Genomic DNA, 22,758 nt, shown 5'->3' on the forward strand with positions numbered 1-22,758 from the left:
GCAGCAAGATAAACTGCAAGAAAAAGGAGTGACTAATGTGATTTTACCAAGATCATTAGATGAAAAAAAAAAAAAAGAGAGTGGGTTGCATTTAATTATATGGTAAAGAGATAAGTAATTCAAGAAAACAGCCGTTTAGGAAAATGTACCTCGTATCTCTCCTCTAACCTGACCTGAGTAATCTATTTATTGGGCTCTTGTGTTTTTATTTTGGAAGCATGTTTGGAGCTTAGCAGAAAAATTCCTCAGCCTAGATGCTACCATAAACACCTTCTAACAAAAAGCAAGTAAAAGATAGGTATTAAATTAACTAAAAAGTAACTGATTCTGAATTTTCTTACCAAAAACTATTTTTAAGAAGAAGAAAAGGGAAACATGATGAGGGTAGTACCTAGCAGATGTCACAAGGTCTTTCAAAGATGATGAAAGGATTTTGAAGAAGGTGGGTTTTTTCACATCCAAAGGGCTTGTTTCTAGGTTTCTAGCTGAGAGGAATGCCAGCTGCCATTTAAGAATTCCAGAGGTATCACAAAAAATAGAACAGTCATCTTCAACAATTAGTTTGGGTAATCCTAATACCAAAACCCAGTAACATTTTTAAAGCCCTGAAACAGAACAAAATATCTGTAGCCATCAAGAAAACTAAAGAATAAAGAACAGAGGTCTGTAAATGGCAGGTGCATTAGGACAACCAGGGATCATGCCTTCATCAGGGGAAAGTCTGGATATAGAGCACACCACAAGACAGATAACTTGAATTAAATCTCAGTAAAACTACTGAAAAGCGTTAATAAATATTCACTGTCCACAGCTGGTCAGTAGCTCACTTCAAGACCTGATTCACAAAAGAGAACTCCTGACAATTTTTTGCAATGTCCTCAAAGGTTGTGTTTAAAACTGTACCGGAAAACAAGCGTATATGCCTGAACTCTGTTCTCAGCTGTGGCAGGGTTAAAACAAAGAATACAAAACTGAAACTCTCCATTCATTTCATACAATATAGCACATATTTAAACCCCAAAACCAAAAAAGCCTGCATAAAATTACAACCTAAATGGTTTACCAGTGTCTAGTTATAAAACACAGAATGTGAAAGTTTAAGTTTGTTTACTTCCCAGTGAAGTCAACAGGAAATACGTACATATTTGTGTGTACAATACTTGAGTATACTGTCCATACTGGCATGACAGAAAATTTGATATGGGAAGCGTTAATCTATTCTAAGTCAATATAAAATTATTATTAACTAATGGAGCTGGAGCAAAAAAAATAACAAAACACAAAATCAGAAAAACCACCACTACCGAGTAGCATAGTGTGATTTTCCCTATTGCATATAAAATGAATAATACATGTGAAACCTTAATTTTTAATTTGGATATCTTTAGACGTATTATATAGCACTGTGAGTTACATATATCCACTCACAGAGAGAGAGTACGAACAGGTGCACATGACAGAGAATAGATGGAAATTTATGAATATACCACTCTTTATATAGATGTTCATTATTCCAACATGCATACATAAAAATCTTTGATCTCTGAATGTTCAACTATGGTCTTCAAGGAGGAAACAAGAATGGGAAGCAGTTTATAAAAAGCTTGTGTTAGAATTGTGAACTGAGCTTGGTTGAAAAACGATACTGTATACATCGCTCAGAATCAAGGTCAAAAGTGAATTAGGAATCCAGGCCCTGAGTAATGAGGGCTTAGCACTTAGGAGAAATGACATGCCCAGTTTCCAGCTCAGAAGTGCCAGCTGACCTGCCAACCTAGCATTCCAGATCTGAAAGGGGGAAATCTGCTCTCCTAGCTACAGACAAGATGTGTACTACTAATTATTGGTCGTAGAGGCTTATGATGAAGTACAGTAGGATAGTTGTCTGGAAGCCAATTCTGAGCCTAGAATTCAGGCAGCCCAGGCAATGTAAATCTGTCTCACTAAAGTAACATAAGCAATATTCTGAAAGAAAGGTCTTTTACTGAAGGGGGATAGAAAGGGAAGGAAGCAGTCTGACCATACTATCTAACATAAACTCTTCATTTTAGCTGGAAAGAGATTTAATACTTGATCGTACTGGAGGATACTTCCAGAGAAAAAGCCAGTAAAACAATCCTTCTACTCATAGAAAAACTAAGATGAATATACTGTAGTTATCCAAGAAGCCCTAGAGTCTAGTGTTGTTGATTAAATTAAACACCTGTTCATTTCTGACCTCTTCTGTCTTATGAGAACACATGTCAGCAGTGTCTTTACATACTCAAACTAACTCTAAATATTTGTAGCATTCTTTTTTTTTTTTTTTTTCCCAGTTACAATTTTCTCATCAATTTTCTCATTTCCAAGTCATTGCAAGTTAAGACACAGGAATGCCTTAATGTACAAAGTATGCAAATACTGGACCACTAACTCAAAAAATGTTGCTTATCTTGTGATGTTGGTAATCTTTGTTCAAACTACAAATAATGCTAAAAACATACCTACGGTATATTCAGTCCTGTATGAGGTGCTCATGTTCCCAGTATTATACACAAGACATGACACTGGCTGAAGCACTATTATTAAAGAGAGATTAAAACAGCTGTACATTATGCTGAAGCACTCACTCTTTCCTTTACAAACAGACGGTCCTGGATTACAAGCAGCACTTGACCATTTAAATCACTACAACAACCAGATTTAACCAGCTGGGCCATATTCTCTTAGGCAATGCCTGTTGACCTCCTCAGTCACAGCTGCTCAGATGAAATTCTCATTAGACAACTTATTTTCAGAAGCCAAAGGACTCTGATTAAATATATCTATTTAGACATGATAAAGTCTTTCAGTATATAATTCTTTTCCAATGTTATGAGATAGAACAGAGACCACAAGCAGTGTATACAAGCATAACAGACACCTAACACAAAATATTTAAGTATTTGACACCAGCAACTCATATTACTCAAATTCAGATCCTATAGATGGACCAGAAAGCTACTATAATAACACTAAAAGAGACTTGCTGCTGTACTCGCGTGGGGGTTCAAGCAGATGACTGGAATTCTTGAGTTCTTTATTCCACTTCTAACTCCACAGTTAACTTGACATATGACTGTATCTTAGCCCAATTCCCACAGCTGCATCCACGGTCATGGAGCTCCTCCTTATAAGAGATGCTAACATGCACTATTAATTTATTCAAAGGAGTGATGCAAGACTTCAAGCCCCACAGATTTTACATAGTAGTATAGAGTAGAAATACACATCTTTTCCCCATTACATTCATTAAAGCAATTATATTATGCTACCTATTTGCTCAAAAAACCAGCAGGTGTTTTTCAATTCGGATAAGCAATTTTGTGACAGATCAGGACTTATTACACTTCTCAACAGCAATGGCCGCATACCATTTTAAGAAAAGAATACCATGGAAACCTACTTTAAAGGATAGATGTTAAAGAGCATCATGTATGGTACATGTGTGATTAGGCTATTAATCAGGTTGCTTAAAAGAGACTATAATATGGCAAAACACTTTCATAATCTCAGACCTCATTTCTCCAGCTGACTCTGCACTGAGTCAGTTGCAGCACCCACAGTCAAAACAAAGATCAGAGGCTTAAAATAGTAACCATTTTTAAAATGTTATTTTATTCCAATCAAACAAGTATGGAGAGTTTACTTTTTAATTCAGAGAAACTTCTGACTACTGAAATAGGTATTCAAATCTGTCAGAAGAATTTTGGTATGTCTAGTCTACACAGAAGTTTAAAGCCATTGAACTTCCTAATTGTAACATTCTGAAAAATTTCCAATCTTTCTATTAATGATTTTTCGGTGTTAGTTTATATGATAACAGTGAGATGTTCATTACTTATTTTCCATAAAATGGAAGTGACCTTTTTTTCTGCAGAAAATCCTGGATGAATTGAAAAGAACTTAACATGAAGATACAGCCAATTACCTTTGAACTTACAGGCAGACTTAAGAATAGTTTTCCAGTATAATGTGGTCCATAAAAGGTAAGATTATTTTATAGATCAGAAATGACCTTTATTGCACAGCTGGTGAGAACATACAGCATAGAAGGCTCAGACTCAGTGATAGGGATCTCTGTGCTGTGCACATACCTCTCTTAAATCAACTAGTGTATATCAATACAGAGGAAGTGCAGAAAATTCTTGAGAATTCATACAAAAATAAGCTATGAAATGCTTGAAGCCTTACAGTAAGATACTATGTTTAAACTTTTTGATGCACATTTTTATTAGCACACCATTCAGAATACTCCTGGAAAAGTCTTAGCTGTGGTGGCACTACAAACAGCAACTTGTATACTCCCGCAGCAAAGTATGAGCCAAGACCTTTGATTAGCATGGAGTGTCGAACGACTGTTACTGACTGTAAAAAACAACTTTGCCAAAGTAACATTTAAAATAGTTTTCCTAGTCTAACCACCAAATCTAAGAAAGCAATTTTTAAAAGAGTGATCTTTACAGCTGAAAACAGACAGATGGTAGTAAAGAATCTGGGACATTCTCTCTTTAGAGATGTTTCACCAGCTTCAGAAAGGACACCTATAGAACACATTTATCTATGTGCTGGCATTTAACAATTATGCCAAGAAATTTGAAAGCCTACTTCCATCCCTACATGATTTATCCCATATTTAAACATATTATTGTATCAGCATCAATTTTAATTGAAATCTACATTGCTACATGGAGCCAAGGGATCCTGAAGTGCAGTTTGAAGTGCACTGTGACCATACCATGAAATTGAGGTGGAAAAATCACAGGCTAGAAGATACTGTTGCAGAAGCAACCAAGACTTCATTCTCCTTGACAGGGGGAGAGTGGACCCTGACCATGTGCACACATATACTGATAAACTCATTCTCCAGTTCTGTTTAGTTCCTATCAAGGCCAAAATCTTAGCAAAGTCAGTGAAAATATCTGAATAAGGACTGAATACATAAACTGCCTTAGAGCTCAAAGATTTGTCCTCATTTTTGTCTCTCTCTTTTAACTCTTGTAACAATATCTGAGCAGACTATAAAAAAAATTATGTCTTCAGCCACAGTTCTAAATATATAGGTCAGAACTAGGTACTCTTTACACTTAAAACTGTTTCCCATTCTCCTAGCCACAGATGCTGGGTCATTAAGGTCATCAAAGATAAGAATTTCTAAGGCAAAACAAACCAGCTCATGTTTTATTCATTCTTATTGTTTAAAATAAACATTTATCTTTTAAAAGAAAAAGAACAAATACCACTGAAGAATATCCCTCACAACTTTACAACCAGTTAAGAATTCATCATAACCTTTCAAGCAAGAGTTGAGTTTTCACCTAAACTGACATTCTTGCTTTGACTCACAGACTACCAACACAATTTAGAAAGTTTAAAAAAACTGGCATATTTGTCTAAAATCCCTAATGGATCTCATTGCCATGGTAACCTGTGAATAACTTTATCCTAGCCTTTGCCAATTATGCAATTCTCTGGCTCTTGATACCCAGCACATTCTTTATGCCATAAAAATTGTAGGGTTTGGGGGTGGGGAAACTGTATCAGTCTTATCCAACACATACCCTCTTGCTCAGTCCTGGTCATTTCTTCTAGTTTCTTCTGCTTCAGCGTGTCCACCACATCTGCAAGGCTTCCTTTGCGGCGTTCTGGCGTTCCAAAATTAACACTGGTCATTAGCTCACTGCGGTCACGACCTCCTTCGTCGGGCTTGTTTGGTGAGGTAGAGGTATTTCGGAAGGAATATAGGGAACATAACTTATTACTCTCTGACTCCTGCAAAGAAACAATACAATGTGAAAACATAGGCTATTCTCTTATGTCAAAAGAATCTCAGAGGTAAAAGTTGAAAGCACTATTTATTGGTCTGTAATACTAACAAGCCTACATGTATCCTCCATGCTAAAATGAGCATTATGATTTGAATTTCTCAGTTTCAATGTTTGCTGGGGGCTCTTTTTTCCTTAAGGCCAGTCCTCCCCATGCTTCTGACAATCATACTTCATGCCTGAGATACTCCTCCTCAAGGATTTTCCTTGTCAGAAACAAGGCACTTCAACACTTTTTTCAATGAATGTGTTAAGCTTTTACAATTTTCTTTAGTTCCTTAAGTAAGGGCAATACACACAGCACTAAGAAAATTCAGGCAAGGACAAATTATTCCTGGATAGATCCTCAGCTTATGGAAAACAGCCTAACTTTAAAACCAGAAAAGAGTTAGGCCGATAATGACTGAGGAGCAAGGCATCTACTTCACAGTTAAACAAAGCTTATGGTATGTGTCTACCCATGCTCATTCACTGCTCTTTAAAGCTTTTTCTTAAAGAATGAAGGTTATAATGCTTCTAATATACAAAAAGAGATGTTACTTTCCAGGCTAACATAGACAAAAATGAGCAAGGAAATGAGTTTATGGCAGAACAAGTCATGTATGCTGATACACAGGTATTGAGACTACATGTATCAGAAAGGTGTTCTACAGTCAAAAACACAGAAAGAGAAATAAAAAGGGTTCATCTCCCTTGACAATAGATAATGCATAGTACCCAAGCAATAAGTTAAAATTAAAAAAAAAAAAGGCATCAAAAAGCAATGAGTAATGTGAATTCTCCTCAGTTTTATGACATCACCTAACAGTCAAGCCCTTCATGAACTTCTCTGGCTCAGACTCCTCATCCTCCCAACCATAGATGCAAAATTTTCTACATCTCTCTTTTCACTCTTTCAGCTAAAAAGAGCACAGATTCTTCAATTTGCCTTCAAAAACTCAACCATGGGAATTTTTCACACACTTCCCTTTCCAAAATTATTATTTTATTCTAATTTTTATTAATACCAGGCTAGGAGTGCTAAAAATTGCAGGTAAAAAAAAAATCAAGGCTTTTTGTTTATGGTATGCCTAGAAACATCAGTGTGTATATTCGATGCCATAAAACAGATTTTCTTTAAAATTAAAGAGTAATAATAATAGTAGCAATATTTTTAAGAATTAAGAGATTAATTAATAGTTCTATCAAAAATCATTCTCCCAATGTATAGTGTTCCCCACAAACAATAATATTCCTACTACTCTATGAACTGAAAATACCCTCTACAGAGTACTGAAGAAACTTGTGTTGGGAAATGTCCCAGGTAAAACAAGGTCTGAAGAAAGATGGACTAGAAAACATTAGCCATCGGCAACAACATCACACATGGATTAAGAAGTAGCTGTGCAATGTAACAGAAAGAGCAACACTAACAATGAGCAAGTGTGGTAAGCAAGGGCTGTTGACTGTGGTGGTGACAAATCGTCATCAAGCACAGCAGTATATGACCAGCACAACGCTATTATTGCCACTGGAGAAGGAGGCAGCATTTTCTAGTGATGGTGAAAATGTATTTATTCACTAAGACAGAAAACTAGAAGATGCTATTGCATCCCAGCAGAAGCAGCACCCCTGTCAACATGGTAGGAGCAACAGAGGTTTTGTAAGCAGAAACAGAAAGAGAGGTGACGTGGAACAAAACTTTACCTTCATTTTCATCTATCAAACATTAAAGAATTTTTCATTCTATCAATTTGTATCAATTAAAGAATCAAACATCACAAAGGACAACACAAACACAAAAGACAGACCAGGTACAGAGCTGAATTTAATTAGTTGCCTTTAGAAAAGGAAGGCTTTATCATCTTCAATTGCTTTTGAAAATTACTTTGCATTTTCTTAAAATTTGGTCTAAGTTACAATGGAGATAAAAAAAATCTTCTACTATTTTTCAAATTTAAAACTTTAATTTCTATAATACATTTCCTCAGTGAAGAATTAATACTATATAACATGGCATTTTCACCTTTGAAGACAGTATAAGAGCAACTAAATAATTTTAAAAGCAACGTCCTCTTATAGTACATGAAGCATATCCATCAGAGTCAATGCAGGGTCTTTCATGCTCTCAGAAAGGAACACTAAATCTATTGTTTAGGCCGGAACCAAGAAGATAAGGATAATCTGGGGAGCAAGTAGAAATAACTGAATGTTCTTCCTCCTGATAACCTATCCTGTCCCTCGCCTGGATGCATATATGGTCCAGCACAATGTTTCTTCGCTGCTAATGAAAAGGCTCTCCAAGTCCTGCCTCCATTAGACGGCACATCCACACTTCTTTTTCTTGCCCAAAAGACTGCAATGTCCATAATGAAGATGAGACAAGTTTAAACTCCATGCAAATGATGTATATTTATGGAATAGAGGCAGAGTGACAGCCTTTGCAAGAATAAGGATCTTTCCAACTAATACAGTATTTTATATTGTCAGTTTTGTGGGTAAATAAAATGTAGAAGGAAAATAAAAGGTATCCCTAATAGTTTTGGTTCTGCTTGGCCCTACAGCTACAGCACTGCGGTCACTAAACGGCTAATACATTTGCAGTGTATTATTTGAATTGGTACTCTAAGAAACCCAGCAAGGATGACTTCCTGAGCCCCATCATTTTCTCAAATCAGAAATGGTTAAAAAGAGTGGCTGAGGATTCAGCAGGAGAACTGCACAAACTGAAAGGCATTCAAAGGATTAAATGGGCAAATGGAAAAACTGTAGACCAGTCCAGTGTAAATACCCTATCTAATAATAGCAGAACTCAGCTAGAAAAACCTAAATCAGCTGCACGTACAATTATCTACAAAAACCAAAACCAACTCCCATGCATTCTATGATTCTAGATAAATTTCTGAATAATCCACAAATAAAATGTAGCTAAAATGAAACATTGAAAAGGCTTCAGAAGGAATTTTATAGCTACACAATCAGAATAGATATTTCTACTCCTACGTATCTCCTGTTGGCAGCTTTTTTTTATTCCAACCACGTGAACAGGTTATATTGACCTCACATTCATGGCAAAATAGACAGATCAAAAAACAATGTGGCAAGGGAAGCATTACTGTTATATTTTCTCTAGAAAGGTGACTCAACTGTGTTTGAAGAGAACTTGTTATCACAGTGTTCAGTTTGCTGAAAATCAAATAAAGGTTGAAGCAAATTTATGAAGGATTTTAATTTGTTTGGTGGACCTTATAATATTTTGTGGACCAATACATGTCACGTTTATGTCCTAGCACCTCACACACTGCACGACCAAAAGTGCAACTACCACCTACATCAGATGCAGGCCTGGCTATCAAAAATTAATTTGCACTGACATCCACAAGCAGCATGCAGATATCCTCCTAATGTAACTGAAAATACATTTAGGTATCCTCTAAAAAGAGAGTAGTGGATGATGTGTGTTGTCTGCGAGAAGAGGTATATCATCTCCACAAACTGTTTGTTGGTCCTCTTGCTTTAATGCATAAGGTGCTCTCACTAGAAAATCTGGAGTCCAGAATGGAAAATGACCACCATGCTTCTTATCATAGAACAAGAAAATAAGTTCATGGTTAGGAAAGGAAAACCTGGTTCTTTTGAATGTGGGAGGATTCAATAATGAAAGACATCCTATCCTTGAGAAGCTTTATGAAGCCACCTTTTACAGAATGAGGAAGCCCCAGTTCGTTTGACCTGAAGAGAGGAAAGAAAGGATGCTATTAAAAGTATTTTTCATTCTTTTTCCAAGAGCATGGAAGAAGAGGTAAAGACAAGTAAAGTGCTTAGCTGAGATCAATTCAACTGTTTTCAATTTTGCAAAATCCATCTGAGCACTGATGAAAATTCTCGATGCAAGTCAACTTTTCTCAGCATAACTGATAATAATAAGAAAATGGGCAAGAGAATATGACTAATATGAATATCCACATAATGTATTTGGACACAATCTGGTGCCCAAATTCATCCAGTAGCTACATAATACACTAGAAAACTGACACATCCCTGAATTCTCAGGTTTTAAATTCACATATTTCTGTAAAATGACATTTTAAGTCTAAAGTTGAAATAATATCTTCAACACATGACAGTCCCTTTGAAAGGTGCATTTTTCAAGGTGTGCTATTCTTACTGAATTCAGTGGTTTCCATGTATGAAGGTGGGGGAAAGGAAAATATAATAAGATAAATAGCAAACATTTAGTCTATAGACAAAAGATTTAACACAGAGAACTCTTCTTCATCCAACAGCAGTGAAATTCACCATAGACATTTTTAATCTTGATTATATTAGGATTATTTCAATTTCCAGTCAAAAAATGGAACAATATCAACATATTAATAAAGTGCCAGTATCAAAATATTATGTCCATCTAAAGCATATTTTACTTCCAGTAAGAATGAAGTGCTTAGAAAAGAAGAAATTTAAGGAAAAGCAGTTTGCAAATTTTGAATTCGGTCCTAACAGAAAGCGTTAGGTAAAAGTATTGCTTACTACAGAGAACATAGCAACATGGGTTTCTTCTCAGTCCGATCCAAAGTGACATCTGGTGCAGATTGCTCAGGAACCCACCACATCTTTTCTAGACTTACAAAACTACCCTCCCACTCATACACTAATACTGGATAATCGTAGAACTGTTTATGCCCATACCAGAATACACAGGGGTATTGCACAGGGATTTTTGCCCACCACAGTGGTGGCATATCCAAGACTAGGCCCTAATAATTGGCAAACAATAAAATTTGAAGATAGCTTATTACAAAACATTAGGCATAAATCTGACTGCTTAAGGAACAACATATATGATGATTTTACATCTTAAGCTTTCTTCTCTGCCTTACTCTGTCAGACAGAAAAATGTTTTAAGTTGAAGAGGTATTTATTTGTAGAGATGACTAAACCAGCAAATCTTACTGCCCAGCAGCTGAAGACTGAAACTCAGTCTGGACCACTATTCCAGCTGCTTACTATTCAGCAAGGACAAAATTGAGTCTATATTTGAAACACTGGTTTTTAGTATCAAGGTAAATAAAGGGCATTTTTCCTGTATACTCTTCCTTATCAGTCCATTAGCACAGACAAAATTTTATTACAGACCATTCAACCCACTATGCTTAGTGTTTTGAGAAAATGTTCCTATAACATATCAAATACCTATATATAGCCATTAAAATTTAAGGATTAGGTTTCAAAGTGGACAAAACAGAGAAAAATAAATAAATAAATGCACAAAAGACAGAAAACTGGCAATTAGCAAGGCATGAATGCTAAAATACTATGCATAGCTCACTCAGGGATAGGTAGCCGTAGAAATCACACTCTTACTTACCCCTAAAACCTCTACTTACCCCCCTACTCATATGTCAATGAGAAAACAACATTAAGATTTCGAGTGCAATATGGTAACAGTTTTCCTAGGTCTATCCTTGGCTTTTTTCGTATTAGAGGGGCAGTGTACTCCTTTAACCCATCCCAAGTTTGCTTTGAAAATACGTGGTCCAACAACAGCTTCCTTAGTCTCATCAGCTTTCCAGGCTGCCTGGTGTAAACACTGAGTGGCCTGTTGGCCATTCCTTTTAGAGTTGCTGTGAATGGCTCAAGTATAGTTTTGCTAATGGCAGAAATAATTCTGAACAATTACAAAAAATGGCTTGGTGTAAATAAAGATGGGGATTCTTTGTGACTACATACATGGTATTTTCTTCACACTCCATAATTCCTTTAAAACTGTTACATTAAGATAATATGTATAGATATTTCAGCATGCCTCTTACTCTGAGAAAATGATTTTTAGCATTTACGTTCACTAAATTTCACAAGTTACATTGGTAAAATTCTTCAAAAAGAGAGCTGCTTAGTTTCTGTACAAAGGAGGGAAAATCCTTATACTTTGTCAGATATTTCTGTTGAAAAGGGATTTAACAAATAATCATAATTTTCTTGTTATTGTAAAAAATTTATCTTCCTATGTATTTAGACTCTAACAGTTTAAGTAGTTCATTTGCCCATCAGTGGTCCCACTGATTTTAACAGCATAAATGAGGGAGTACTGCTGTAAGTGATGTAAATAAGGGTATTGAAAGTTGACCCAGTATTTTTCATATTGGGAAGCTAATGTTTATAGCAATATCTGCAAACTGAATCATGAGCCAGCTTGTGTCAACTTCTGTGAAGCACTTTCACTTCCAAAATAAAGCAAACACACACAAAATGACAGTTTTATCAGTGAAAGATTGCAGACTAAAAACAAGATTCAATATTCTTGCTCCTTCCTCTGAATGGCCAAAGTACAAAATTCGGGGACTGCATTTGGGGGCTGAGAAGCAACAGCTCAGTTTGGGAACTCCACAATCATGAATGGAGATTTGGCTTGGGACAGATCTCTCTTTGGGATCCTCATAAGGGTTAAGGACAGACCAACAGTCTGGTGAACTGGATTATCTGGTCGGGAATCTTAGAAGGGGGAGTGCAGGAGGCTGCGGATTTTAATAGACATGGCAATTCCTTTATGGTAGCATTTGTGTTTTATGTAGGGAGGATAGATTCTGTCTCAAAGAGAGAAGCTCTCTGAAGGTGAGAAAAGAGGAAAACTCAGGAAGTGAAACTGTGGGTTGTACAAAATCGGGGTCATAGTGTTAGTTAGCAATTTATGAATAATTACCGTCAACTTTGATTGAAAGTTGACGACTGCAATCCTACTCAATAGCCAGAGAGAAAACTGTTTCTGTAAGAGTTCAGCTGAAATCACAGGATGAATGGCCAAGAAGTGGAAAGCAAATATTACTAACATAAAATGTGTTAGCTGAATTGCTTATTTCCATGTGGATGAGGCTTTTCTGTTATAAAGGGTTATTTATCTGTCTCTGCATTGAATGGGACACATGTAAACACCCCAGGAAAGTTGGATATCCAGAGTGGTTTTGATTCCAAGTACTAGAGGCATGCTGGCACTTGGAACTAGTCTGGAGTTAACATATAATGAAAGCAAATGTTTACAAAATCATTTCCAATCACTACATTAAATAAGGTTTCCCATTTTGAGGAATTTAATTAAATAGAATTAAGAGAAATTAAAAATCTAAGTGATCGTTTCCAATTCTCATCCGATTAAAAAAAAAAAAAAACAACAAAAGTTTTATTAAGAAATATTTATTTAATTCCAAGGCTTGAGAACGACTGCTATGAGCTATTGAGAGAACATCATTTGTAAATTCTTAGCAAATTATGTTAGTGGGAGGGCAAATGGCAAGTAATGGAATAAAACCTCAAGCCTTTAACTCAGCATTTACTCTGATAAAACTTGCACTGGTTTCACTGCCAAAGTATAGGCTGAATACAATTTGTAAAAGGCTTGTATTTCATCTTTTGTACACATCTAAAATCCTCAAGAAGAAACAAGTAAGCACTAGCTCTAAGCCAAGAAAAAATATGCTAAATTAAGGGGGGGGGGGCAGAGAGAAAAGGAGAAAATAACTTTAGCTTAGATCAAACGTTTAAAAATGAAATTACATAATAATCAGGCATACATGATACAAATATGGTCTTATGAATAGGTCACTGCAAGACTAGATATCTCTTTGGAAGGAGTAGGCAGGGACTTCTTGTTTGATGTAAAACATGACCATTAATTGTAGCAATCCCTTCATACTCAGTTGTTGGAACAAACCAAATGATTCCAGGTACACCAAGTTTTGGGTAGAGAGATTTCAGAAGGTTACAGTTTTTCAACTATGTGATATAAACCCTTCTCTTTACAAATGAGCAAATCTGTGAAAAATGTTGACAGGCATTTTGGTCCATTCCAGGAGAGAAAATCACCTCAAAACTCTTAAATACAATGACCAATCATTACTGTATGGCAATCAACTCACCCACAAAGAATATGCATAAACTCATGTGTGCTTTTGAAAGAGTTAGATGCTAAGGATTTCCTTAATTATTCAAATACCATATGTCCTAACTCCTTGTGTTTAGGTTTGGTAATAAATCACAACAATAATTAGACTTTATGCCCTTGACTTCGGTTAAATGCTCTTATTAAGGAAAAGTAATGGACAACCATTTACAGAATGAGCATTCAGACTTATATTTTCATCTAAACTGAAACTAAAGATGCATTGTGATTAGTCCCAGCCTATTAGCACTGTTTACCTTTTGGGTAAATAAAGACAACATATTTTGTGATGTATGATTGTCAGAAGCTGCCAAACAAAACAAGGATTGTGTGGCTTGGATATTCCAGACCACTTTGTATATATTCAACTTCCTCCTATTAGGTCGTCTTAGTTGTCCAACTTATAACTAGATCTATTGTAAATATCAAAATAAAATTTGTATTTATGTTTTTAGCAATATCAAATGCACATGGAAATCCTTTTCTGTATATAGTTACATGACATGTATTACATGTTTTATGTTTCCCTTTTAGTGTTTGCAGAGGAATGTATGCAGGAAACCAGCCTGCTCCACAGAGTACTTGTATTTCTTTAAGGTAAACACTGATGAAACATTTGGAAGATTGAAATAAAAACAAGACATTTATGAGACATAAAGGTATCACATAAAACTGTTGTGAATTACAATAACATTGGCTGAATCCCAGAACAGATAATCCTTATAAACATGCAGGAATGTTGTAAACTGTATATGAATGTCAGTGATACAGTACATTAGGAGATTCATATTACACTTGGTGTTGTGTAAGTCTCAGTCCCTGGATTTTTCATGGCCTCAAAGATTAAAATAAATATATGTAGTATCTTTCCTTCCTCCATGAAGACATTTTATGTACACAGTTTTATTATGCTGAACAAAGATACCAAAGTCTGTTTTTTCTTGAGCTGTCAAAGTACAAAAGAAATGCAAAAAGTCCTTGCACAGATGTAGTAAAGTGCTGGATTTTATCTTTTGGCAGGTGCTCAATATGCAGCCCACATAATCACATGTTAATGACTGGAGTGTGTTAATCAGCATGCATACCTGATTCCTTCTTGCCCAAGGAAAAAAAAAAATTTAACAATTTAGAGTGTGTTAGTGCTTCTACTTTTGAAAAAATTCATGTCAATATACAGAAGTGAATTAAAAACTTTTCAGAAATTGCTTTATAAAAAATAAGAAATATTAAAATAAGAGAAAGGAAAAAAAATACTACAGGTTTAGATGAACATAAACTACAAGTCTTCTGTGAAGAATTCAGGTGACTATTAATTCTATTGAAACACAGTTCACCCTAGAATATAGGGAAAGGTTTAAATAGACCGTGCATTTGGGAAAAAAAAAAAATCATACAGTGACAAAATGAAAATAATACAAGTATAACTGGCATGCCAAAAAACAATTATTTGATTCTTCTTCAAATAAAATCAATTTTGTATTTCACCACCCCCATTATAAGCACATTATCCTGCACACTTTTAGGAAATTGCTTTATTATTTTTAATATGAAATGTTAACATCTTTTTATGCTAAAGCTAGTAAAACTAAGTCCTTGATCTTTCAAAACTTTAGACATGTGCTGAACATTATACTTGTAGGTACTCCTAATAAAGTCAAGTTAAGCACATACCTGAATGTTTTTGAATCAATGTGCTTGAAAAAAAAATTATTTCTATCTTTTCTGCAATATATTTCTCATAGAAGTCTATTTTATGGAAAAATAAAATATCATATCATCTGTTTCTTCACACCTTTTAGTTTCAGCCAAAATTTTGTACCCATGCAATTACGTATGAAGGTATTTATCTCTTTAGTTAGATAAAAATTCTGATGCACTACCTGGAATGCAGAAATATCATCATAAGCAGAGTAGTATTGCTTTCGATCATCACAAAAACTCAGATTTGTACATGTAAATAACAGCTGCATAAGCAATTTAGCAGATACAGAATTGCCAGAGTTTAGGGCATTTATATTTGATGCATTTTATATGCCCATATCCAGCCCATAAATGAACTAAAAATAAAATTTCAAAACAAGTAATTGTATCTATAACTTTTGAGAATTTGAAGCCATGAATTTATATAACAACAAATTCACAGTGTTTAACATGTGTAAATGTTTTTCAATGATCATTCCTAAAAACTTGAGTTTATTTTCCTTAAAGGGAAGAACTCTCAACAAGAGAAGTTAATAAGAAGGGGTGGGGGCGAGCGACAAGATTGTGCTTGTTTTATGTAGAGACAGTAAGCACTGAAACATTAAGACCTTCAGGATACCACCTATTTCTGCCTTTCTGATGTCAGTAGTTTTGCTAAAGCTATATAAAGTTAAATTTGATACTTGGTGATTTAAAATGATTTTAAAAGGAACAAATACATGTGGCATTAAGAGATCTTCACTCTTCCTACTGCATATACAAATCTGCTATCAGTACTGCTGAGACGTATGCACAGACACAGTGGAAAGGTAGCAAGCCTTTCACTCTTTTGGCAAGAAGTCAACAAAAGACAGAGACTTGACATAATTATGAAATATATGTCAATGTTGCCATTTTAGATAAAATCCAATGAGATACATTTCATTTCTAAATCCAAGAGGTCTCTGAATGATGTTACAACATGTATAGGGAAACATAGCATATATTTGGAGGCAATTAAACTGTATTTGTATATGTGTTTGGTTTTCCTCAGTCACAGGGAAATAAACTATCCTTTAGACTCGACATGCTGCTGTGGTTCCCTGTAACAGTCTCTCGCTGCATCATTCCAAGTAACAGTAGAGCAAAACAGTGTGGAAGCCCTCTTTCTGTGCATGCACACCCTGCCTATATACCCCCGATGGTGGTGGGCAGGGGATGAACTTTGGTGGGAAAAGAGCACAGTGACACCTCATCATGTACAGTGATCGGCACAGTGCCTGCGAGTTCTTCATGAACCCTGTCTGTTACCAGACTGTTACACTGGGGTTGTGGATGGGAACAGAATTTGTCTCTCTCTTTTTACTGCTGAGAGCAGGGGGGCAGAATTCTGTGATTTGGAGAAAGAATCCAGGTTTCATTAGGTTAAAGCTGCTCCAATTTATTGTTCGAGAGGCCCACATCTTAGCCTTTACAGCTATGGGAATACACCATCCTATTCCTCAAAGATCAGGCCACTTGTCCAACTAATTTTGTACCTTGTTGATGGCACTGCTTTCTCCTGATACTTCAGAGCAAAAATAAAAAACCTTCGTAATTTGCCTTACAAGCTGTGGGGGCTCTATATGAAGATGGGGACCATTCCTGGTTCCCCAGTGAACAAAGCACAAATTATGATTCTCCATTTCTTTACATATTTACTAGTAAATATATTATTGGGATACAACAATTCAGTTACTATTAAATTTAGCAAAAGTATTGTTGGCTTTCCCTCCTCATCTTCTCTCAGTCTGTTGCCCCAGGAGAGCCAGGTTTTGGATGCAGTCTGAAAATTTGACTGTATTTCTTGCCTGCTACTCATTGTCCATGGGAGAAAGCAGGATACTTTCCTCATTATCTTAGTACCACTTTGCCCTCTTCCCTACAGTTTACTGCAGCAAACAGATATGTCCTTAGCCTAAAGTAGATTTTATTTTCTAGTAGAACTACAGGCAGCAATAAATACCCATATGGTCAGGTATTTTTATATTAAGTTACAGTTAGAAATATACATATAATCTTTTCAGCTCAGCAATATGAAATTACAGAAATCTTTCAGTTGTTTTATTTTCTCCCCACTGTAACATCAAATTGGCTGGTGATACGATACTCGCAGTGTAAGTCATTACAGGTCTGACGTTACAGTTGTTGCACATTGCTGAATCTGTCAAATGAAAAGGGAGCACAAAGGGAATTTCCAAATGCAGCTGCTATTTCCCATTTGTTAAATCCTTTTATTACACCATATAAGTACACAGCTGGGAAATACTATAGAGTGGGAGTTAAAACAAAATATTTTGGCTTCCAGACATTCAGAATACACAAAGGACTCAGTGGAAAGCAATGCCTGATATCAAAAGGGAGTGAAAGTTTGAAAACATTTCTAGCCAGTGTGGTTTTTTTATGATAATACACAATGTAGTTTAAAGGTATCTTATATTACAGAAAGTGCTGCATACCATAAATGTTGAGAAAAAACTCAATCTTTTTTTCAGTCAGATTGCCCTACTACAGTATCTTTTTTTCACTTAAGATCTGTACGGACCTTGTAGCATCTTACGATGCATACTGTGTGCTCTCACAAATTCCAGTGAACTCCTTAGTAGTTTTAAGGGCACAAAGGATGCAGGATTGTGCCCTTAATTATATACCACATAAAAGAGACATTTTTCTTCCCCATATGTGAACAGTACTCTTTGAATTTACTATCTTATAACCAAACAACACATATTATTAATGCATTTTAATGATAGCACTACTGTCTTTATTTTCAGTGTAAATGGTATGGAGCAGGTGCTTCTTCAAATCTGCTTTGAAAGGATCCGTCTGGGAAAGGTCAGAAAGCACCTACCTTCTGGGAATTTGTTTTTATTAAGTAGAAAAGCAGTCACTACCACAGCACCTATCTCAAAATTGCCCAACCCACCTTCTGGAATTTGTCTTTCTGGAAAGAAACTCCTATCCTCCCTTCAAGGAGTATAAAATTGCCCTCATCAGGAAAATTGCAGGCACCTCTGTATTCTTTTTTAGCAATATTGATGCCTGCTTGCAGACTGACATGTTTCAGAAAAACTTTGTGCAATTAATTGCAGCTTAAAGTTTGCTCATGAAGTACATAAATACGGAAGGAAAAAAACAAAAACAAAAAAACCCCCACCAAATCAGACAAGTTACCCTAAATGACAGTCCCTCAAGGAGAAAAAAAATTTTTTCACCACTCCAGTGTTGTGAGTTAGATGACTAGTTAGATCACCTAAACTGTAAATACACTGGGACCATGCTCTGTACATTTTAGATCTCTTTTAAGTGCAACCAAACAGCATGCCTTAGAACTTCAGCTTTCACTTCTAGTCAAGCATTGTAAATTATACGCAGCTTTGAGCTGGGCAAAAAAATCTGGTTTAGCTGAGAGCTACCTAAACAAGGATGACATATATCCACCATCAGATTTAACACAAAGGAATTATGGAAATTACTAATGTTTTTCAGGACATTCATCTACATATATGATGGAATATTTACTGAAAAAAGGAGAGAGGAAAACCAGAGTGCTAAGTCACTCAAGCAAAGTTTATGCACCTGTTCTGAAACATAAGCTGGGTATTGATTCATGCCATGTCCAAGCGTTGTCATGATAGTGCAGCATTAAGAAAGAAAACAGAGACTGCACTCTGTTGCTCTAAGTGTAAACCCACTTCAGAGCAATACCAATGAGTACAACTGATCGTACTGCACGAGGTTCTATCATTTTGGCTCAAGCGTTACTTCAGGTCCAAGGAACAGTCTGAACCAAAAACAAATGCTCTGAGGGACTCCTAGAGGCTAGGAGTTCCTTTCTCTCTAGGACAGAGTCCTTTTATCAATGTTATTGGTGTCCTAAGACCAAAATTCCCAGAGTGCACATGCTTCTCGGAATTAACAGGAAAGTAGCTGATGAATTCACACATTTATTTTTTCCATCAACATGATCAATCCTTTCTAGTACACATCCAGCTTGTCTTCCTGATAACATAGAAGTTAAAATTATTCTGATGTGCTTATCACCTGACTTGGGCAAAAGAGTGACTCTCCATCCAAAATGAAGTTCCATCTGAGAATTGTGCCTAGAAACCATATCTACAACTTACAAACTACCTTGTCAAATTACTAACCTATAATCATTTTTCTTTAAAGCCGTTTTTACAGTTGAAATTTTGCTTTCTTCATGACAGTCACCCAAATACTTAGGAATACTTTAGACCTGACAGAAAGTTCTGTACTGGGTTAAATTGTGCATTACAGATTAGGTAGCATTTTTTGTGGTTTGGTTTGATCTTTTGAATCAGTTCAATTTTAGAAAGCAAAAAATCCCACTATATTAACAAAATAGATATTACTGTAGTGCTGTTATTTCATTAATTCCAGGCATCACAGTTTGCATGAAGAATTCCCATATCTATGTTGATTAATGCATTAGAATTATTATTTCTACTCAAATTTAAAATAAGTTCATTATTGTTATTGTCGTCAAAAAAAAAAAATCTTTTTTTTAACCTTATTGAAAGCTGTTGATTAGTACTGAAAAAAAAAATAAAGGCTTGCTGAAAAAAATCTGCTCATAGACATTTAATAAAAATAGAGAAGAATTTTTATGAAAAGGCAGGGTATTCTTTTTAAACTAACTGTGTGAATTTAATGTCTGTGAAAGTCACTTTATGGAGAGTCTGGAATTATGATGTTCTAAATTTACAGAACACCTGGCTGCTCCACGTACCTTAATTCTGTTCCTGAGGAACACATGCAAGGAAAATAAATTGACTGAGATGCTATGCCCATTCAGTCTTCATTCAGTCTCCTCATTTATTGCAGAGTTTTGGGGATGCAGAGACAGAACTACAACTGCCAAATAATTTTATCTGGGCTACTGAAGAGAATACAGATAATAATTCTAATCACTGCTAACATCACCTATACACCAAATGGTAATCTAGCGCAGAAGAGCATGACATAGTTACTCATAAACACCCTTCGCCTTCATAAAAAGTTGTAATTTCCTGCAAATACAGCAGGAAGTTTGTGTCACCTAAAACGCCAGCTTCTTTGTTGTGGTGTAAAGCTATAATATTCCAGATTTGGTGGATTCTATTTCTGAGAGACAAGTAAAAAAATACATTAAAGTTTCTTCTTTCAGCACAACACTTTGCAGATGACAAACAGTTGTGAGCTACATCCTCCTGTCAGAAATTAATGCTTGAATATATGAGCTAGAGAGGTTATAACATAAATCAAGGTATGAATGAAAACATGATAAATAGATGTATTTCCTTTCCAAAGGTGAACTCATCAAATGACCTCATTCATATAGACCTGTACACTTAAGAAGATTATACAATTGTAATTTATAATTACACCATATTGATGTTGATCTATTACTAACACTGACACTTTAACATTTAAAAAGCTTTACGTCCATGAAGGATTGTACTGAACATGTCTTTCAAAATGGAAGTGAACAGTCTTTTACAATACTAATTTAGAAAGCCTCTGTGAGAACTGTGAAACTCACCATTCTGTGTTGGGCTGAGATGACTCCATCCCACTCAGGATCTTGTTGGATCGTCGTGACCAAAGTTGGTAGCTCCTCAGAGTGAGGTTTGTTGTGCATTACATTATGTAGAGGCAGATGAGAGGTCGCGTGCTGATCACTGTTGCCCTCTTCCTTGTCTCGTGATGCTAAATCCTGGGTCATTGTTTCCTCTCCATCAGCTGCACACGCAAATGGAGAGGTAGCCTGCTTGGAAGACATTCTTCTACAAAACAAGAAAAGCAGACAAAAAGAATACATTGGTATTAAATTTTAAAAAATAAATAAATAAAAAAAACCCAAACAAACAAACAAACAAGCTCCAAACAGTCCTCTAAACACACCACGCTTGCCTACAACAGTTAAAAATTAATCATGTGCAGCCAACAAAAGCGCTCTAAAAAGTATGGGTTTGGGGGATCTGGATCCAAAACAGAGACAAAGTATTCATTGATGCCAAGTCAAGGTCAGGGTTAAGTTATATGATGTCATTCTATTCATTTAGACTTGTGAAACAAAATAATTTTCTTCAGACATAAGAAAATAGTGATTTTATTGGTATTTTCATGTTGATTGTGCAGTAGAGTTCATCTTTAAATTCTTACTCCCATGAGCAATGTGAAGGTTATAAGCAAATGTTTGAATGAGGGTCCATCGTGCTTTCCTAACCTCATTCCTTGAAAGCAGAAGGTGTTTTCTACACAGATGAGAATATTTTAATTCATTTCAAATTCTGCTAAATAAGTCCTTTTGGTGCTTGTTTAAAGCTGTATCTGCTCTTAACTTGTTTAAAATTTTACCCAGTTTTACCTTTTGGAAGCTGTTTTGAGATGCTCATGTGAAAAGCGTTCTAAAACTGAAGAGTTTCTTGAATGGATAGATAATATCTGAGTAGTCTTTTACAGTTTGAACTAAAAATCTAAAATAATTATGTTTCATTTCATATTAGGCATCGAGTACAGGATATAGCTCAACAAATTACTTTAAATTACTTAAAAGTGTAATGAATAAATGCATTGATTTATGTTAAATGTCTTTTCATAATAATGGCCTCTTACTACCATCTCATATGCAAACACAGCTTTCACCACAGTTTCTGCACTTAGATGAAAATATATCTGACTTCAACTCAAAATCTGAAAACACTTTGTTTAAAATTTCTAATAAGATTAACTGCAACTGTTAAAACAATCATTAATAAACCTGAAAGAAGACAGCTAAAATGTATTAGCTATTTTCCCAGGTTTTAGTAACTTTAGAGTATCCTTTACACTGAAATTGCTCAGAAACTAAGGAATAAGATCTTCACCTTAACTGCTTTTTAAGAATAATTGATTTCATACCATTTCTTTAAAAATGCACAAATCAGTTAACATAGGAAACCACATGAGCATTTTTCAAATTAGCAAATCATTAACTTGCTAGTACTGTTTCTACAGACAAATAAATACTGATTAAAGGGTCTGGAAATCTGAGACTAACAGTTAAATTTACAAATCTGTCACATGCTTTCATGAATATTACAGTGAAGGAAATATCAAGTGCAAAGAAAAATAATTAAGTTAATTCCAATTTAAACAGTAGTTTTTATGTAGCAGCCTGTGTTTCACATAGGATTTAACAGCTAATGCTAAATTTCTCACAATTAATGAGGGAGTTCAGATTTAGTATCCTACAGTGAAAAAAAAAATTAATATAGGATCAACTAATCTAATTATGTA

General features: G+C 35.4%; 1 protein-coding gene across 10 annotated transcripts in view; it reads right to left on the reverse strand.

Annotated features, from left to right (window-relative positions):
• SOX6 (SRY-box transcription factor 6) overlaps window positions 1–22,758 on the reverse strand; it is a 375,192-nt gene that overhangs the window by 212,880 nt on the left and 139,554 nt on the right. For 9 of the 10 annotated variants that reach the window (XM_074885126.1, XM_074885127.1, XM_074885121.1 and 6 more), the window contains 2 exons: window positions 21,020–21,263; window positions 5,580–5,790 (listed from right to left, as the gene is read on the reverse strand). In XM_074885126.1, coding sequence (XP_074741227.1) covers window positions 5,580–5,790; window positions 21,020–21,259 — 451 coding nt within the window. In that variant the 5' untranslated portion in view covers window positions 21,260–21,263. Of the gene's footprint in view, window positions 1–5,579; window positions 5,791–21,019; window positions 21,264–22,758 lie in introns of those variants that run through there. The other variant, XM_074885128.1, reaches the window with a different exon arrangement.

The sequence above is a fragment of the Strix uralensis genome, chromosome 15 (genome assembly GCF_047716275.1).
Source record: "Strix uralensis isolate ZFMK-TIS-50842 chromosome 15, bStrUra1, whole genome shotgun sequence".
Taxonomy (NCBI): Eukaryota; Metazoa; Chordata; class Aves; order Strigiformes; family Strigidae; genus Strix; species Strix uralensis.